The sequence below is a fragment of the Melanostigma gelatinosum genome, assembly GCF_949748355.1.
Source record: "Melanostigma gelatinosum genome assembly, chromosome: 17".
In the NCBI taxonomy this organism is placed as follows: domain Eukaryota; kingdom Metazoa; phylum Chordata; class Actinopteri; order Perciformes; family Zoarcidae; genus Melanostigma; species Melanostigma gelatinosum.
The window spans coordinates 12,388,671-12,406,369 of record NC_136650.1 but is presented as its reverse complement, the minus strand read 5'-3'; the positions used below and the strand labels follow the sequence as shown (position 1 = coordinate 12,406,369).

General features: G+C 44.9%; 1 protein-coding gene across 1 annotated transcript in view; it reads right to left on the bottom strand.

Annotated features, from left to right (window-relative positions):
• Positions 1–168: 168 nt before the first annotated feature.
• The window catches only part of necab1 (N-terminal EF-hand calcium binding protein 1), a 43,180-nt gene continuing 25,649 nt past the window's right edge, over positions 169–17,699 (bottom strand). The window contains exons 7-13 of the mRNA XM_079288008.1: positions 9,122–9,243; positions 7,300–7,376; positions 5,155–5,202; positions 3,395–3,507; positions 2,160–2,237; positions 1,412–1,503; positions 169–331 (exon numbers count right to left, since the gene is read on the bottom strand). Of these exons, the coding sequence (XP_079144134.1) occupies positions 303–331; positions 1,412–1,503; positions 2,160–2,237; positions 3,395–3,507; positions 5,155–5,202; positions 7,300–7,376; positions 9,122–9,243 (559 nt within the window). The 3' untranslated portion in view covers positions 169–302. The remainder of the gene's footprint in view (positions 332–1,411; positions 1,504–2,159; positions 2,238–3,394; positions 3,508–5,154; positions 5,203–7,299; positions 7,377–9,121; positions 9,244–17,699) is intronic.

Below are 17,699 nucleotides of genomic sequence, written 5' to 3'. Positions count from 1 at the left end.
GTCTCTGTCTGATGAGGTCATTGCTTTTAGGACGTCAGAGCGTCGTCTAGGTATGTAAACAAACACATACGCTTGGACTATTTCCGACTACCATCTATAACTACGAAGGAACATGGAGGTCTTAAATACTAATCACCATGACTTTACGAGTTGTGTTGAGTTAGTGTGTGTGTGTGTGTGTGTGTGTGTGTGTGTGTGTGCGTGTGTGTGCATGTGTGTATGCTGATATGGACTTCCTGATGTGTTGACAGGTAGCTCTCGGCACCCATCAGTGACGATCTGTGAACGGTGCTCGGCCACTTTCAGTTGTTGTTGAGGACCCACCATGAGGCTGTGGAGGAGACGCAGAAGAAGAAAATAACTCAGAAATGACTCCAATCAATGACACACTTAGTACGCTCTCCTCTCCTCTGTGTGTATTTTGTGCATTTGTGTGTCCATGTAATCTGTCACAAATGTAATCAGCACTGCCCTCTGCGCTGCTTGTGGCTGGTTCCGTGGTGGTGATGCTTGTGAGACAGAACAAGATCAATTTGATGTAATGATGCAGGAAAAATAACAGAAAGACAATTGCTGGTGTGCTGGAAAAAATGGCAAAACATGGACAAAAGCAGACTTATTATGAATGAAAATGAAAAGAGTGACAGTCTAACATGAGCTGACTATGTGACTGTTAAATGTCCTTTTACATAATTAGCGTCAAAGCTAAATGCAATAATGACTCCAAAACCAAAACCAAAACATGACAAACAAACAAGAATCCTCAACACAAAAGAGGAAAACAACAACAACCTCAATATAAGATCCAACTTACTTGTCTCCATAGCTTTCAACCACAACTCATGGCCTTCCTCCGGAGTTGCTTGATTGTCATGTAGAACATTTTATTTAATTTGATATCATAAATATTAAGTTGTATATATTTATAGATATATAAATGATTTTCCATTATAACTACTGAGCCTCATGCCGAGGAAGGCCATGAGGTGCGGTTGAAAGCTTCAATAAGTAAATTGAAACGTGTGTGATTTTCGTATTTTCAAAATAATTTTTGTGGTCAAACTGTTTCCAAGGTCGCGAATGACCCATCAAGCTAAATACGTATCGACATCATACGTTCTTTATCACATTTACAAGGTGAAATACTCAAATCAAAAATCTCACAGCACAACTTCTTGGTATCTTTGAAAACTTTGTCATCGTGACAAATTGAAAATGAAGTTCTGAGGGTTTGAGGGTCGTCTTCGTGATCGACGACAGACGTACCAGAGGACACCTGAGGCTGAAGAGGTTACCCTTCAGCAGTGTAAGATCAGTCAGGTTATGAAAGCTATCGTGATCTTATTGGATGTGATAGGTTTGAGTGTGATGTGAGTGGAGAACCAGCAGGAGCTCTAATGAATGATCTTACCAGGAACCAGCATGGTGGTGATGCTCTCAGGAGTTTCCAGGAAGTCCACGTTCCCCCTCTGGAAGGTCTTACTGTAGTTGGTCTGCAGGTGACTGTGCAGAGGAAGAGTCACTTACTAACCATGCAGAAAGATGTCTTCAGTTGTTTGTAAACCTACCTATTAATGACACCATTCTCCTAGGCTATTTACCATTGACAGGCAACTAATTAAAACCCCCAAAACAGTAAAAAAAAAAAAAAAAGTCTCTTCAATTAAGTCTATTTGAAAATACTTTACTTTTGTAGCAATTTGTAGCTGGGTTGGTTTGAAAAACATAAAACAGGCAAAAAAGCAGAAACAACAAAACACACATAAAAGCAATATAAAAAAATCCAATGTGACCGACACTTACAGCAGAGTTTGTATTTCTTATTAAAACACTGGAGTTAAAGCACTTCCTCCATCAGTGTAAAGTTAGAAACTTCTGCTTGGTCAATAGATATATAAAATATAAAGTCACATGTTAAGAAATGAATGCAAGTTATTTTGACCACAGCGTCTCAGTTGAAGTTGCGTTAACATTAATTCCTCTCTGCATCTTTGCTCATCAGTTTCATTAAAGTCTCACGGAGAACACGGTCACTATACGCAGTGTGAACCAGACCTTCTCTCAGCGAGTTCCAGCTGAGCAAAGAACATCATTTGGGCTTTATGTGATGGGGCCTCGGTGCATTAGTCATGATGCATATGGTGCGGGCAAATACTTACTTCTTCCACACGTTGTTATGCTCCCAGAATTCATAGAGAATGAAGCGTGATTCATTAGCCAGCCGCTGAACTGCGACGCTGCCAAATGCAAAAGAGGAGAGAACACAAGTCATGCGATCACTAATTAGTGTGCTACATCGTGTCCCTCAGCACAGCCTGTCCGTCTGCATTGTTTTCTCTCTGAAATCTATCAAATGAATATGTTCTGTGTCTTCGTCCTCAAATTATAATTATACAGTGTTTTAATCTCATTTTAATTGAGAGAAATGGTCGTGACAAAGCATGTAAATGTCATGCTGCCTTTTGGGCTGCTGGATTTGGCCTGAAACCAAAGTGACAGTTTATGTGAGTTTTTTTTTTCTAATGTTTAAAATGGAGAAAAATAAAGTGCAAACAGTCTTTCATCTGCTGACCGAACGTGTTGTGGTCCGATGCTGCACTAAAGCCAGACCGGATCTTCAGGCCAAAAAATGACAGCCATTTCTCCGATGTTTCTATTTTAAAGCGTCATGATTAACTCACTGTTGCTCATGATCTCGTGAAGGTTTCTCTGATGAACCATGTAGAGCGCCTGCACATCCCTGATGTAATTCATATCAAAAACTCAGCTACAGAGGGGATGATGTAATTCAATGCAGATTTGTGTCAAAGGATAAAAATGCCAAAATCTTGTAAAATACGATTCAGATACAGAAAACTCAAAGGTGTGTTTTCTGTGAGTGAAACAATTCCTTAAATATTACAGACATCTTGGTATTTAAGGGGTATACCTTCTCTCTTTGTTTCCAGAAATAAAATAAAGGAAAACAATGCTATAGACAACAATAATTCTCACATACATTTTACAACTTAGCATCTCTATTTAAATTTCATAAAACATCCACAGAATGAATGTATTGGCAGAGCATGCAAACGATTAGATAAGTCTGAATAAGTTCACTCCTATTCACTCTTATATTACATGTATCCTAGATCAGATCAGTGCAAACTCCAAAAAAATAAATCTTTTAACCGGGAAGAAAGGAAGCAAGAAGCCTGCGGAAGAGCAACGGCAGCATGAACATGCAATAGATTGTCGTGTGTGCAGATAATATACCAACTAAATGCTCAATGTTACATTTCCTGCTCTGTTCGGATTGTTTTTTCAACCTTTTGCAAAAATGTTAACAAGTAACCAATACAGATATATGTAGTAAATCCCTGATACAAAGTGAACAAAGAGAACGTAAACTGACTGTAGACATCCAGTCTGGGCGCAGGCACACTCCATGTACTGTCTGAGAGCCAAACGAAACTCCTCCAGCTCGTCCTCCAGCACAGAGAGCTGCCTCTGGACTATCAGGATGTTCTGTGAAGACAAAACACACACACACACACACACACACACACACACACACACACACACACACACACACACACACACACACACACACACACACACACACACACACACACACACACACACACACACACACACAAACACGTGAATGCACGCAAAGTTAGAAGGTCAGGATCTGCTTCTGGTGGAGAGAGAGAGAGGGTGATGGAGCTGGGGGACGTTCAGAAATCTTCTGGTCAGGTTTTACACCCGCTCACTCATTTACACTCTTTTCTTACACTTTAAGAAATAGAAAATTAAAGCATCTGAGTCTTGTTGAACAAAGGCATGGAACAGCAAGAACCAAGAAAACCTGCTATGATCATGAGAATATAAAAGATCATTTTTCATGGCCGATGAAGCATTGTTGACAGAGGCAGAGTGGCTGATGGGAAAAGAAAGTGAAGCGTCTGCCCGTCGGCCTGTGGTGGGAGTATGTGTGTGTTAATTATGTGTCTGTGTGTGACTGATAAAACGCCTCAAGATTTTCTCTCAGTGGCTAATTTGGGAGAAACACACTCTCTCATCACACACACACACACACACACACACACACACACACACACACACACACACACACACACACACACACACACACACACACAGGGGACACATGCCCTCACACCAACGGAGTCACATAGTCCTTCTCTCAGCAGCACATTTATTCCCAGTGACACACACCAATTACATATTTATTAATTCACACATTGCTGAGACGTGCGCATGATGAGACATGACAGTTACATACATGTATTATTCATATGCATGGTTTCATTTGTGCTGCTGTGTTATGATGCTTCTGGTATACATATTAAATAAAAAAAACAAACCTACATTTTTGTGCTTAAATTCAAATTATGTTTTTTGGACTCACCATGCCATGATCAAATAGCAGCATGAGGCAAAGTAGTCATGTTTTCTGAAAATCACACGTCCACATCATGTGAATTTATCTCACGTGAAATTATGAAAAAACACGTGCGCGTTCATACAGACAAATGATCTTTAAAAAAAAGAAAACTCCCTTCTACCACACGTTCTTCCTCCTGAGAAATCCTCCTGCCAGTGTTTGCGTTGGTCGGCTCTGTCAACGAATGCAGCGAGTCTTTCAGCCGTGAAATGAGTGATATGAAGCTCGGGCAGCAGCAGTCTCTCTTTGCGTTGGCATGTTGATGCTGAGGTTAAACAGGGAGCGATAACATGCACACAAACTCCTGCGCGCTGTGTAAGCGCAGCTCAAAAAGCACAAGGGGTCGTTTCATTTGCCAGAAGGTTTACACACAAGGGAAGCTCAAACAAATGTCCTGTTAGTGCTACTGTAAATATATATATTTTAGAGCACACACTGGAATACACACACTCTCTTCCTCGCACGTGCCCATACCTGCCAGTCTAATACTGAGCCTTTAAACACAAAGATTAAAGATAAAGGCAGTCTGTGCTGTGGAGGAACAGAATATGATTCTGACAAGTTTCAGCCCTGCTGTTGCTATGACAACCGCTGAGTGGTATTTTCAGTGTGGCCTCCCTTTCAGTAAAACTCCCCCATGTGAGAACAGAGAGAAATGGAGTGGTCACAAACAGTAGAAAAGTTAAGATTTAAGTCACAAAACGCACCGATTTGCTCTCCAAGACCTCCTCTTCAACGGGCTCCAGACGGATCTCCTGCAGAACAAAAATACAAATGACGCACGATGATCACAGTGACACATTTAGAATCAGAATCAGAACCGTTTATTGCCAAGCAAGTTTTCACCTGCAAGGAATTTGTCGTGGCGGAAGGTGCATAACATTCAACAATAAACAATAAACAATAACATTTAACAATCAAAATAACATCAACGATCAAATAACACTTAACTATCAAATGACATTTAACTATCAAAAACAGTCAGCACAGTGCAGGAAATAGAAACATATTTGAAATGTACAATAAGATATGTAATATAGGATATGGAATAAAGTGCACACAAAAACAGATAACAGGACTGTAAACCAAGTGAAGTGTATGAAATGTTAAAAGTGACGAGTGTGTTTAAATAGAGAGACAGTGGCGAGTGTGTTTAAATAGAGAGACAGTGGCGAGTGTGTTTAAATAGAGAGACAGGGATGTGCGGGGGAGAGACCAGAAGGAAGGAGACCAGAAGGAAATGTCCTGGGGATGCCAGAGTCAGTGGGGGACCCGGGCTCTGTTAATGAGCCCGACTGCCGACGGGAAGAAACTGTTTGTGTGGCGTGAGGTCTTGGTTCTGATGGACCGCAGCCTCCTGCCAGATGGGAGGGGCACAAATAGATCATGTCCAGGGTGAGAGGGGTCGGCAACAATATTTCGTGCTCGCTTCAGGGTCCTTGAAGCGAACAAGTCTTGGAGGGACGGCAGATTGCAGCCAATCACCTTCTCGGCAGAGCGAATGATGCGCTGCAGCCTGCCCTTGTCCTTGGCAGTGGCTGCAGCGTACCAGACCGTGATGGAGGAGCAGAGGATGGACTCAATGATGGCTGTGTAGAAATGCACCAACATTGTCTTTGGCAGGTTGAATTTCTTCAGCTGCCTCAGGAAGTACATCCTCTGCTATCATTTAGCTAATTCAAAAGCAAATACTTCTGAATTTGCACATCTTGCACAATCTCCTGTAATAACCGGTCACAGGCTTGGCTGGTGAGCCCTTGAAGGCCCATAATACGAGATTGGGAGCATTTTGATTGCCTCTCAATGGCTCTCAACGGCTCTCAACGTGGCGGCTCACAGCTAACTGAGCTAATAGCGCTAACAGTACAAACTAAGGCAAAGTGCTGACAGAGCTGTCAGTGTTCACCTGAGGGGGAACCAGTGGGTGGGTGCTACGCTTCCACCTCGACACTGTCGGTCGAGACTGTATTATCAGGCTGTATTATCATACCCAGCCAGCCCGGCAATATAAAAGATAACAACACGCACAGAGGGAGAGCAATTTCATTCATGCTCAGGTAGACATTACTCCACTATAGCTTTACATGGATAATAGTTATTGTTGCTTTTTTTATGGACTAAATGTTGTATATTTCTTCTTTAAACTAAAGCAATTTCTTGCAACCATTGTAAATTGCTACTGGTTAAGACATGTTCAACTAAAGAGGGACATTTCTGCTTGCATGTTTTGAGTATAAAGAAGTACAATAAGCCGTCAATTTACAAGAACAATAGGAAAGATTAGAAGAAAGGATCAAAAAGTAAACATGACTTTCCTCTTGCTCATCATCTCACGGCCACTCAGATTTATATTTGAGTGCCTTGAGGAGACCCCACCACCAGGTTGGGAACCACTGATTTACCATTCATGAGTGCAAAATCCACAAAGGATCCGAAATATGAATAAAATAGACAAGAACTTTAAATCTTCAAATCAGATCTCAGATTTCATGCTACGTTCAACACATGCAGATAGAAGCTGTGAGAGTTTCATCTATACTCTAGACTGCATATGTGTTTGTGCTCCTACGTGGGAGGGTGTTGTTGGGTTTACATAATTTGTAGATATCGTGAGTCAATTTGCCATGATTTGTGGTCGATCTGAGAGAGCGATGTAACTACCAGATGGCCGGGATGGTGAGAGGAGACAGATGAAGATGAGAACAACAAGAGCCAAGAAGAAGAAGAAGAAGAAGAAGAAGAAGAAGAAGAAGAAGAAGAAGAAGAAGAAGAAGAAGAAGAAGAAGAAGAAGAAGGAGGAGGAGGCAGGAAGTAGCGGAGTGTATGGAAAAGGTTGAAAAAAAGGAAATCACCTTTTTTTCCAGACGGTCGATGAGCCTCTGCAGTCTGTTGACCTGGATCATCCACTGGCCGTCTTCTTCATGAACACCTCGAGACACAGACAGGATAGGTTTCAGACGGAAAGAGTGAACAACAAAGGTGAAGGGATGAAAGGTGCTGCTGCATACATCGACGATGTTTTAAACACGTTTTCATCCATTGATTATTTGACCTGAATACCTCGAAAAAGGTGACCGTGTCCCAGGAGGCATTGCAAGGTGTCCTTTGATGTAATGCAGCGCACAAACATGCTAATCAATAGAAACGCTTTGACGCGTGTAATCAAAGTTCATAGAGGCTCTGCAGCTGCTGCTCAAGTCTCCCAGCAACCACAGCTGATGTCATGATGGAGGTTCAACCGAAAACTGACTGTGCAAACAGTTACATATGACGACAAGGCAAGAAGAGAGTCTGATTATAAAGGTAAGTTGTGTTCTCATTAAGATTGTTTGAATGCAGTTAACAGCACTAAATAAAGTAAACTTAAAACTTATTATATAATTTTAGTGATACATAACAAAATATAACAAAAAGTGTATTGTATATTATGGTAATGACTTCAAGCAATCGTCTTTGAAAATATAAAACAATACAACTTAATGATCCACCACAGTGGAAGTCAAGTTTATTCATAAGGCCCCAAATCCCAAATTTGTCTTTTCAAAATACAGCAGTAGAATACAAAACAATACACATACATACAATTAATAATATCATCTAACATATGCAGCAAAAATATATATTAAAAATATATTACAAATATTTCTCTCCCATCATGAAAAGTCATAATCCTATAAAATGTCAAATATTTTGACTCTGTTTGCTTTGGGAGGAGGGGTGTGATTGTCAATCTACCAATCGGTTGGCAATAACCGTGATATTTAAGTGTGACATATTTATATCATCTTGATTTTCCACTTACGACAACAATCCATCGCCTCTTGTTACAGAGTCTCTTCCCCACACTTATAATTTGGATGTAACTCATTTGCCAAAAAAAAGACAAAATGCACGATAAACAAAGAATGAAATGAAAAGATGAATTTGACTGATAGCATTATTATTATTAGAAAAATAAATTCGATAGAAATTACAATCATTCGTTGTTTTAGCCACCTGTTTTTCCTGTGGTGAAAAAAACACTGTGACAGCCCTAATTGGGAGTAGAGGACTGTTTGTTGTGTTCAGTCAGGTTTATTGCTTCTCTCACCATTGAACAACTATCATGTCTACCGTGAGCAGCCCTGCATGAGAGAGACGCATCGCAAGTCAAACATGCATCAACAAACTGCAGGCTAGTGGTGCACTTGTGCATCACAAACCAGGGAGCGCTTGGCACACTGTAGCTGTTAGTATTTATGTCTATCATGACAGGAGTTTGTGTTCAGTGATTATCTTACTGACAGTGAACGTGTATTCACACTCGCAGCACACGGTGACTTGAGACTGAGGTCGTACATCTCCCATCCTCAAACCTCCACCTGAGTGCCGCAGCACTCAGTGGCTTTGGATCGACACCCAGGAGCACATGGGAACACAACTGTCCACTTCAATCTGTCTCCGTCTCTCACTTCAGTTTCCCTCTCCTCACCTATACTCGACCTCCCTCCCCTCCCTCTGTGCTCGGCCCTGCTTCCTGTGGAGACACTCTGACTCTGGCCGAGCAGCTTTTCTGCTGCTGGCAGCTACAAGACAACATAACTCAAGAGTGGAGCACTGCGGTATAAAAACACAACGGGATGCTCCGATTATTTGCACAAACTCAGCATTAGACAGCAGAACACGTGAACCCACCTGAATTGACGAGACTGAGGAGAGGGTTGTTCGGAGAGAGGCTGCTGTTCCTCTGGAGCCTGCGATTGGAGCGACGACCCGACCACTGGATGGTCAAAACCTCTGGCTTCAGCGGGCCCTGTCTGGAGTCAGAACAGGGAGGAATTAATATGTCTGCATATTTTCTTTTAACATTGTTGAGATTGAAAGGCTTTTGTAACTGACATGAAATGACCTTTGTTCTGTGTTTTTTGTGGTGCACTCATCACACCACATGACAGATGGGTCTCACACAATTTCTGACCAAGATTTGGGCTTTGCTGACTCTCAAAAATAAACATACGTCTTGACTTTGTAATTGAAATAACTACATAAAGATGAACATGAGTAGGAAGTTCAATTTGAATAGTTTATTTCATGAACTCATTTGTGCCAAGACAGTGAAAAAGAAGAGGGACAACTTGTAAATATTTACGGGGAGGCACCCTAGGAGAAAACAGTGTTTTTCATGCACTGATCAATTTTAAGAATTTGGGTTATTTTTCTTCTTTCAGACGAGTGGAAAGAAAACATCCAAAATACGTATTTAGGTATATACATTTTTTTTTGACTACTTTGTCTTTTTAAATCTGTAGATTTCTCCTAAAGTCACCAAAAGTTAGCATTAGACAATTCCTCATTTGCATAATTAAACATGTCAGAAAACATGTAATACTTGGTTCCCTATTCACCTGTAGTGTCTTACAAAATGTATGGGATTCTATTTCATCCTTACTGACCGCCAGAGGCAGTGCTTAACACTGGATGTATCCCGTCTCGCGCATGCGCAGGTCGAATATTTATATCAACAAAGTCACGTGTGACCTCGGATGACCACCGTCATCTATAAGTTCCGGTGTCATCCTGAGCTCAGTCCTTTTTTTCTTCTCGCGTCGCAGGTTAGCTACCATGGTAGCTTAAACAAGGATGTGTCTACGATCAAGACATATTAGAGCTCGTCGCTGTAGCCTTGTGACTACCGGTCGGAGTTGCGGTTCTCTCGCCCTCCAAAGGCTGCGACGAGCTGTCCCTCTTCGGAGGGAACGGTGTGTTCGCCGTTCGGACATCGAGCCCCGGACTGGTGGCCGCCCCTATCATCGGTCGTCACCAGTCTGATAAGGGTCAGCTAAGTCGTGATGACAGCAATCGGTAAGATCGATTAACATTGTTTTCTATAACAGTTGTTTGTTCCACGGTTGGCAGAGCGCTTCCGCTCTAGTAATCGAGTGGCGCGCTAACGAGAGCGTAGAATTACGCTGTCGGCCCGCCCTTCACAGTGTTACGGCTATCACAGTTAGCAGAGTGTTCCTGCTCAGGCAAACTTTGTGAGACACTAGTCCGCATTGGCGTTGTGTACATGGAGATTTAATCTTTACATCTGACGTAATTCGCAGTTAGCAGTGTCTTCACTCAGGCTAACTTGGATGCTAGCTGGCTAGCTAAACAAAGCTGATACTGGGGCTGTAGCCATCAACTTTGTATCCTTACAGCTGTCACAGTTAACAGAGCGTCCTCGCTCAGGTTAACTCAGTGGGAAACTAGCTAAAACAAAAGCTGATACTGGGACTGCGTCCATCAACTTTGTATCCTTACGGCTGTCACAGTTAACAGAGCTGTCACAGTTAACAGAGCGTCCTCGCTCAGGTTAACTCAGTGGGAAACTAGCTAAACAGAGCTGATACTGGGACTGCGTCCATCAACTTTGTATCCTTACGGCTGTCACAGTTAACAGAGCGTCCTCGCTCAGGTTAACTCAGTGGAAAACTAGCTAAACAAAGCTGATACTGGGGCTGTAGCCATCAACTTTGTATCCTTACAGCTGTCACAGTTAACAGAGCGTCCTCGCTCAGGTTAACTCAGTGGGAAACTAGCTAAACAAATGCTGAGACTGGGACTGCGTCCAGCAACTTTGTATCCTTACGGCTGTCACAGTTAACAGAGCGTCCTCGCTCAGGTTAACTCAGTGGGAAACTAGATAAACAAAGCTGGTACTGGGGCTGTGGCCATCAACTTTGTAGCATTACAACGATCACAGTTAGCGGAATGTGCTCGCTCAGGCTAACTCGGTGAATGCTAGTTATACTAAATCAACATTGAGGTTGTGCCCATTGATGGTTTTGACGCATTACGGCTGTCGAGTTCGCTCCGGCTAACTAGACTAAGCTAATACTCTGTGTGTCCATTGATTGTTGTAAACATTATGGACATATCGGTAGCGGATATCAGTTAGCAGAGTGCCCTCGCTCAGGCTAACTGGTAGCACACCAAGAGTTACAGCACCTGTCCAAGTGGAGAGTGTCCTCGCACTGTAAGGACTGTGGGGTTTTTTGTCCGTTTTCACAGTAGCAGAGTGCTCTCGCTCAAGCTAACTGGTGGGGCACCAATATCTGCAGCAACTATCCGAGTGAAGAGAGTGTCCTCGCTCCCCTCTCACTAGGAGAACTGTTTTCCTGACCTGTTCCACAGTAGCAGAGTGCTCTCGCTCAAGCTAACTGGTGGGACACCAATATCGGCAGCAACTATCTTAGTGAAGAGTGTCCTCGCTCCCCTCTCACTGTACGGACTGTGGTCTGTTTTGTCCGTTTTTACGGTAACAGAGTGCTCTCGCTCAAGCTAACTGGGGGGACACTAATATCTGCAGCAACTATCTTAGTGAAGAGAGTGGGCTTAGAGAGTGTCCTCGCCCCTCTCACTATAAGGACTTTGCCTGACCTGTTTCCGCAGTTGCAGAGTGCTCTCGCTCAGGCTAACTGGTGGGTCACCAATATCCGCAGCGGCTGGCTAAGGGAAGAGTGTCCGAAGGATCACTCGCCACTGACTGCCCCCTGCCTGTTCTCTCAACCTTCAGCAGAGCGCTCTCGCTCGGACTGATTGGGAATTCCGCATAAACTAGTGGGACAAGGGTTCCACCAGAATCGCGGCCATGTTCAACTCTCCCGGCTGTAGGACCTGTATAGCTCCTCTTCAGCCGGAGGACGGCCCTGACCTCTTGCCCTAGCAGGGAGAACCCAGGCAGGACCTGCGGCATCACGCCTTGAGCAGTAAGGTCTGCTAGGCTGGCCGAAGTGGAACACCTGATGCGGGAGGTCTACCTCCCCCTGTCAGGGCAGCTGAATCCAGACCAACCTACCCTGGTCATTGGTATGGCGCTTGCACGCCGGGCATACACAGCAGCTGGAGCATCCACCTGTGAGTGCCTTCTTCAGGCACCTTCCCGCCCTCACCACCTTTTCTGTTCCTCCCTCCGAGGAATATCTGAGGGAGTTGCGTGCATGGTGGAGACACCAGGGCTCTCTCCCGCCTTACATCAGACCATGCAGGAGGTGGCAAATCTGGCCTTGCACGTATGCCAGCCAGTTCGACGACTATGGCGTCCATCAGTTTCCCCTGAGGAGACTCTGAGGCCCGATGCCAGGTGCCCTCGACCCAATGTCGGGTCAAAGATGACCTGCTATCCAGGGCTTAGGACACAGCAGCGCTGTGCACCGTATCGACAACTCCCTCTCCCACCTCATGCTTTCCCTCGCAGATTCTCTGCAGCGGGCTACTTCGACGCTTCTGCTCAGTGATGCTTCATTGCAGGCGTTTGCGCTCATATCGAGGGAACGTGGATGGATGATGTCCACCCTGGTTCAGACTCGCCGCCAGGTTTGGCTGGCGCAGTCACCCCTATCTGAGACATGTAGGAGGACCCTCCATACTGTCCCAGTGGAGCCTGGTGAGCTGTTCGAGTCAGCTGCTGTACAGGCGCTTCAGCGGACTGTTAGAGCTAGCCAGACCTGGCAGCAGTTCTCTGGTCTTTGCAGGGACATGCCTGCACCCCCAGACCTAGGGGTCCCATTTTTGGCCCACAAGGCCGTTTCTCAGCCTCCAGCTTACCCTAGTAGCGCAACAGGCCTCGGCGTCCTGCTGAGAGGCCGGACCGCTACCTATACAACCCTACTTACGTCCCCGTCCCCCCCGGCAGGGGTGCCAGGAGATGTCTCCAGGCCGGCTGTCAGGGTTCTTTCTCCCATCAGCGGATTTCCAAGGGAGAGTGGTGCACGTCTATCGACGCCTGTTCCCATGGTGCGTCACCACAACTTTCAGTCCTGGGTGCTTCCATTCGGACTCTCCCATCTCCCCATGGGTGTCCACAGTGTGTTACTGCTGTCCTTTCCCCCTGCAATCGCAGGGCGTGAACATACTGCCGTACTTAGACGACTGGCTGACCTAGGCGCCGTCCCGGCTTCAGGCGCCACAGGACACTGCTCGCCTTCTCTCACGTGGCCCGGTAGGCCTCAAGGTGAACATGGAGAGGAGCTACCTGAGCCCTTCTCAGAGCATAACCTTCATTAGGGTGGCCCTATGAGGGCCTGTCTGTCGCCCCAGTGCGGATGGCTGAACAGCCTTCACTTGGATGCCAAGTGGCACAGATACAGGGCAATAATATTATCGAAACAGTGTCTATTCATCTATTCACTATCCCCATGGAGGGAGTGCATATCTGGCGAACAGTGTCCCAGGAACCGAGCCCCAGGGGCTCGGTTCCATTCCACCAGGAGATTGTCACAACAGTTACCTGCCTCTCAAGGCGGGTGCAGGGTGACAGAACGGGACAGCCTGGGGGCAGTTGTCTGCTGAAAGGCCGCAGGTCCAGGTTCTAGAGCTAGCGCTCGAGCACTTCCTTCCATGTTGAAGGGAAAGCATGTGCTTGTCCGGTGGACAGCACCTCTGCTGTGATTTCCCATGAACTATCGATGGGGCACCAGATCTGCAGAAGTTGCTACGGGGATCACCGTGGCCTTCTGACTTGGGAGGCCCCTCGCCTAACCAGCCTGTGGGCAATGTACCCACCAGGAGAATGGAACAAGGTTGTGGTTTTCCTGTTCCGTTACAAGCCTCCACCGGGAGAGTGGCGGCTGCAGCCAGACGTGTCGACCCACTGCCCCCACTGGGTCTCCCTGACGGAGGACCAGCCCTCTGGGTCAAGATGCCCTGGCTCACACGTGGCCAGAGGATCTTCTTTATGCCTTTCCACCATTCCCTCTGCTTTTGCTGTAAGCTTGTCAGAGTTCTTCCCCGACAGGAGGGATCTCCTGTCGCAACTAGAGGGTCGGATTTGGCATTCCAATCCCTGCCGCCTTCAATTAGGGGTCACGGGAGGGCCCGACCGGATGCTGAGTGGCTGCATAGAACCAGTCTGACGGACTATTCTGAATGCTAGTGCGCGGTCTACCTGCCTGCAGTACAAGAAACAGGTGGAAGCTGTTCTCCGACTAGTGTGCGGCTCAGAACAAGGTCCCAGGACAGCGCCCCGTGCCTGCTGTACTGAGTTTCTACAGTCTCTCCTGGATAAGGGCCGGTCTCCCCTGCATGGGACCTACCCTTGGTACTGGACAGCTTATGCTTGTCCTTTTGAACCCCTGGCACAGGCGGAGCCTAGATGGCTATCAGCAAGACGGTTTTCTCCTTGCTGTCAATTCAGCTCAATGTGGGGGCGAGCTGCATGCCCTATCAGTGGAAGAATCATGTCTGAGGTGGAACTCAGATGGCTTGGGTGTCACTTTCTGGCCTAAGGCAGTGTTTCTCCCAAGGGGGTGGATACGGTCACATATAAACCGGCCTATCCAGCTGGCAAAGTGGACCCCCCCCCCTCCCCCATCGGGAGAGGAGAGGTCAAGGCTGCTGTGCCCAGTGTGGGCCCTCAGAGCTTATATGGCAGCCACCGCCTGCATAGTCAGTTATGGTGAGCCTAAGAAGGGCTGTGCTCCTTTTTAAGGGAAAAAGGAAAAACGGCACCTGTCCCACTGGATAGTGGAGGCCATTGCCGATACATACAAGGCGAGCGGCTGCGCTCGGCCATCCGGGGTGAAGGGTCACTACCAAGAGTGTCTCCACACCGAGGGCAAGCCTGAGTGGTGTGCCTGTGGGGGATACATGTGCGGCGGCCTCATGGGCATCGCCGAGCACATTCACCAAACACTACAGAGTTAACGTTGCCGGCCCTCACCCACTGGGGAGGGTTCTTGGCCAATTTTCTCTGCCGGAGCTATAAGGGGTAGTTACTGTGCTTCCTCGTGACTCTTTTGGTATAAGTCATCCAGTGTTAAGCACTGCCTCTGGCGGTCAGTAAGGATGAAATAGAACGAAAGTTACGGACGTAACTACGGTTCTATGAATCCTGGATGACCGCCAGAGTTCTTGGTCACTCGGAATCCCGTGAACTCGCGAGAAGATTCCATAGGACTGAGCTCAGGATGACACCGGAACTTATAGATGACGGTGGTCATCCGAGGTCACACGTGACTTTGTTGATATAAATATTCGACCTGCGCATGCGCGAGACGGGATACATCCAGTGTTAAGCACTGCCTCTGGCGGTCATCCAGGATTCATAGAACCGTAGTTACGTCCGTAACTTTCGTTTTACAACACATGTCTCTAAAAGCCATTTTCTCTAAATCAGTTTTTTCTTTTCAGACTCAGTTGCGTTGCCTTGATTGTCTGACAGTGATGCTAATGCCAGCGTTGCCTTGATTGTCTGACAGTGATGCTAACGCCAGTGAGACGGTATGCAGCCGCAGGGTGACATCACCTTGGATTTATCTTTGTGCTGTCAAGTTGTTCGGGCCCATATTTTGAGAAGTCCTAAGGGTGTCTCTGGTGATGTGTGTGTATGTGTGTGTGCAGGTAAATGCACATGCTCATGTTTATATGTGTGTGTGAGTTTTGTGTGTACTTGAAAGAGCGGAAAGTGTGTTTTATGATCATTATTTGTTGTCAAGCGAAGCTCTCCAACATTCTTCAGACTTCACACTGATATGTTTGTACATTTTCAGCTCACAGTGTTTAATAATTCATGTTTTATATATTCGTAAGTACATTAACTGCGCCACGTGTGTTTGACAGCATTAGTTACTAACGTTAGTTACTTGGCAGATAAGGATATCAGACAAAATGTACTCAACTAATAAATGCTGTGTTATTTCAGATTAAACTACCATACTTGTTTTATTTACAGATGTCCAGCTTGAAAATATGTCAGATCTCCTGAAACCGGCTCATCTCAAGCTGCAGGAACAAATTATCCTCATTTACAGATCAATAGCTTGACCAAACCGGTTTGACATCGTCTGCTGATCTACGGACCGGTATCTGTGATCCCAAACCACCAGTCTGATTCCAAGACAATTACTGTCGTTTGCATAGTAACAGCTTCATTTGAATTCGTATTGTCCAGGCCAATGTACCATGACTGCAATTACGCATAGGAGCGTTGCCAACAAAATGCAGGCATTCCGGAAAGAACATTCAGACTTGGTTTTGCTTCTAAAACACTAGTTACTAGTTACTTGGCAGATTAAGGATATCAGACAACATATACTCAACTAATAAATTGTGTTATTTCAGATTAAACTACCAGCAGTATATAAAGTCATTAAAGTGATGAACACATGCTTTTTTGCACTTTTACTTAAGTCAGACTTTGAGTAAGTAAGATTTGAATGCAGGACTTTTACTTCAACTATTTACACCATGTGGTGGTATTAATACATATTTTACTGAAGTACAAGATGTGTAGACTTTCTCCATCACTGTTAAAATAATGTTTATTACATTATACAAGAAGTGCAAGAAGATATTAATTTAATGACGTTCTAATTCTCATCTGTTTGCATCTCAGTGATGGATGAAGATGAAGCGCTGGAGAGAGGGATGCTGAGTATCTCTCCTTCAAAGCCACATGTGCAGAGCTGAGAGTAAACATTTGATGTCTTTCATTTCTACCACCTGAAGATTTAAAATCAGTTACAGTTCAGCCGGTTTGCTGAACGGTTAATCGTGTATTCTATTCAGTGTATATGATATGTTTTTTGTTTATGTTTAACAGCTGTTTCTGCATCATCAAACAGCCAGACAACAGGCTCCGGGAACAGAAAGAGGTTTTTCACCAAAAACGTTCTTATCCCACATGAAGCATGACTTGAACCGTTCTGTCTCATGTAGTCAATATGTTTTTTAATACTTGTTTTATTTACAGATGTCTAGCTTGAAAATATGTCAGATCTCCTGAAACCGGCTCATCTCAAGCTGCAGGAACAAATTATCCTCATTTACAGATCAATAGCTTGACCAAACCGGTTTGACATCATCTGCTGATCTACGGACCGGTATCTGTGATCCCAAACCACCAGTCTGTTTCCAAGACAATTACTTTCGTTTGCATAGTAACAGCTTCATTTGAATTCGTATTGTCCAGGCCTGAATGTACCATGACTGCAATTACGCATAGGAGCGTTGCCAACAAAATGCAGGCATTCCGGAAAGAACATTCAGACTTGGTTTTGCTTCTAAAACACTAGTTACTAGTTACTTGGCAGATTAAGGATATCAGACAACATATACTCAATTAATAAATTGTGTTATTTCAGATTAAACTACCAGCAGTATATAAAGTCATTAAAGTGATGAACACATGCTTTTTTGTACTTTTACTTAAGTCAGACTTTGAGTAAGTAAGATTTGAATGCAGGACTTTTACTTCAACTATTTACACCATGTGGTGGTATTAATACAT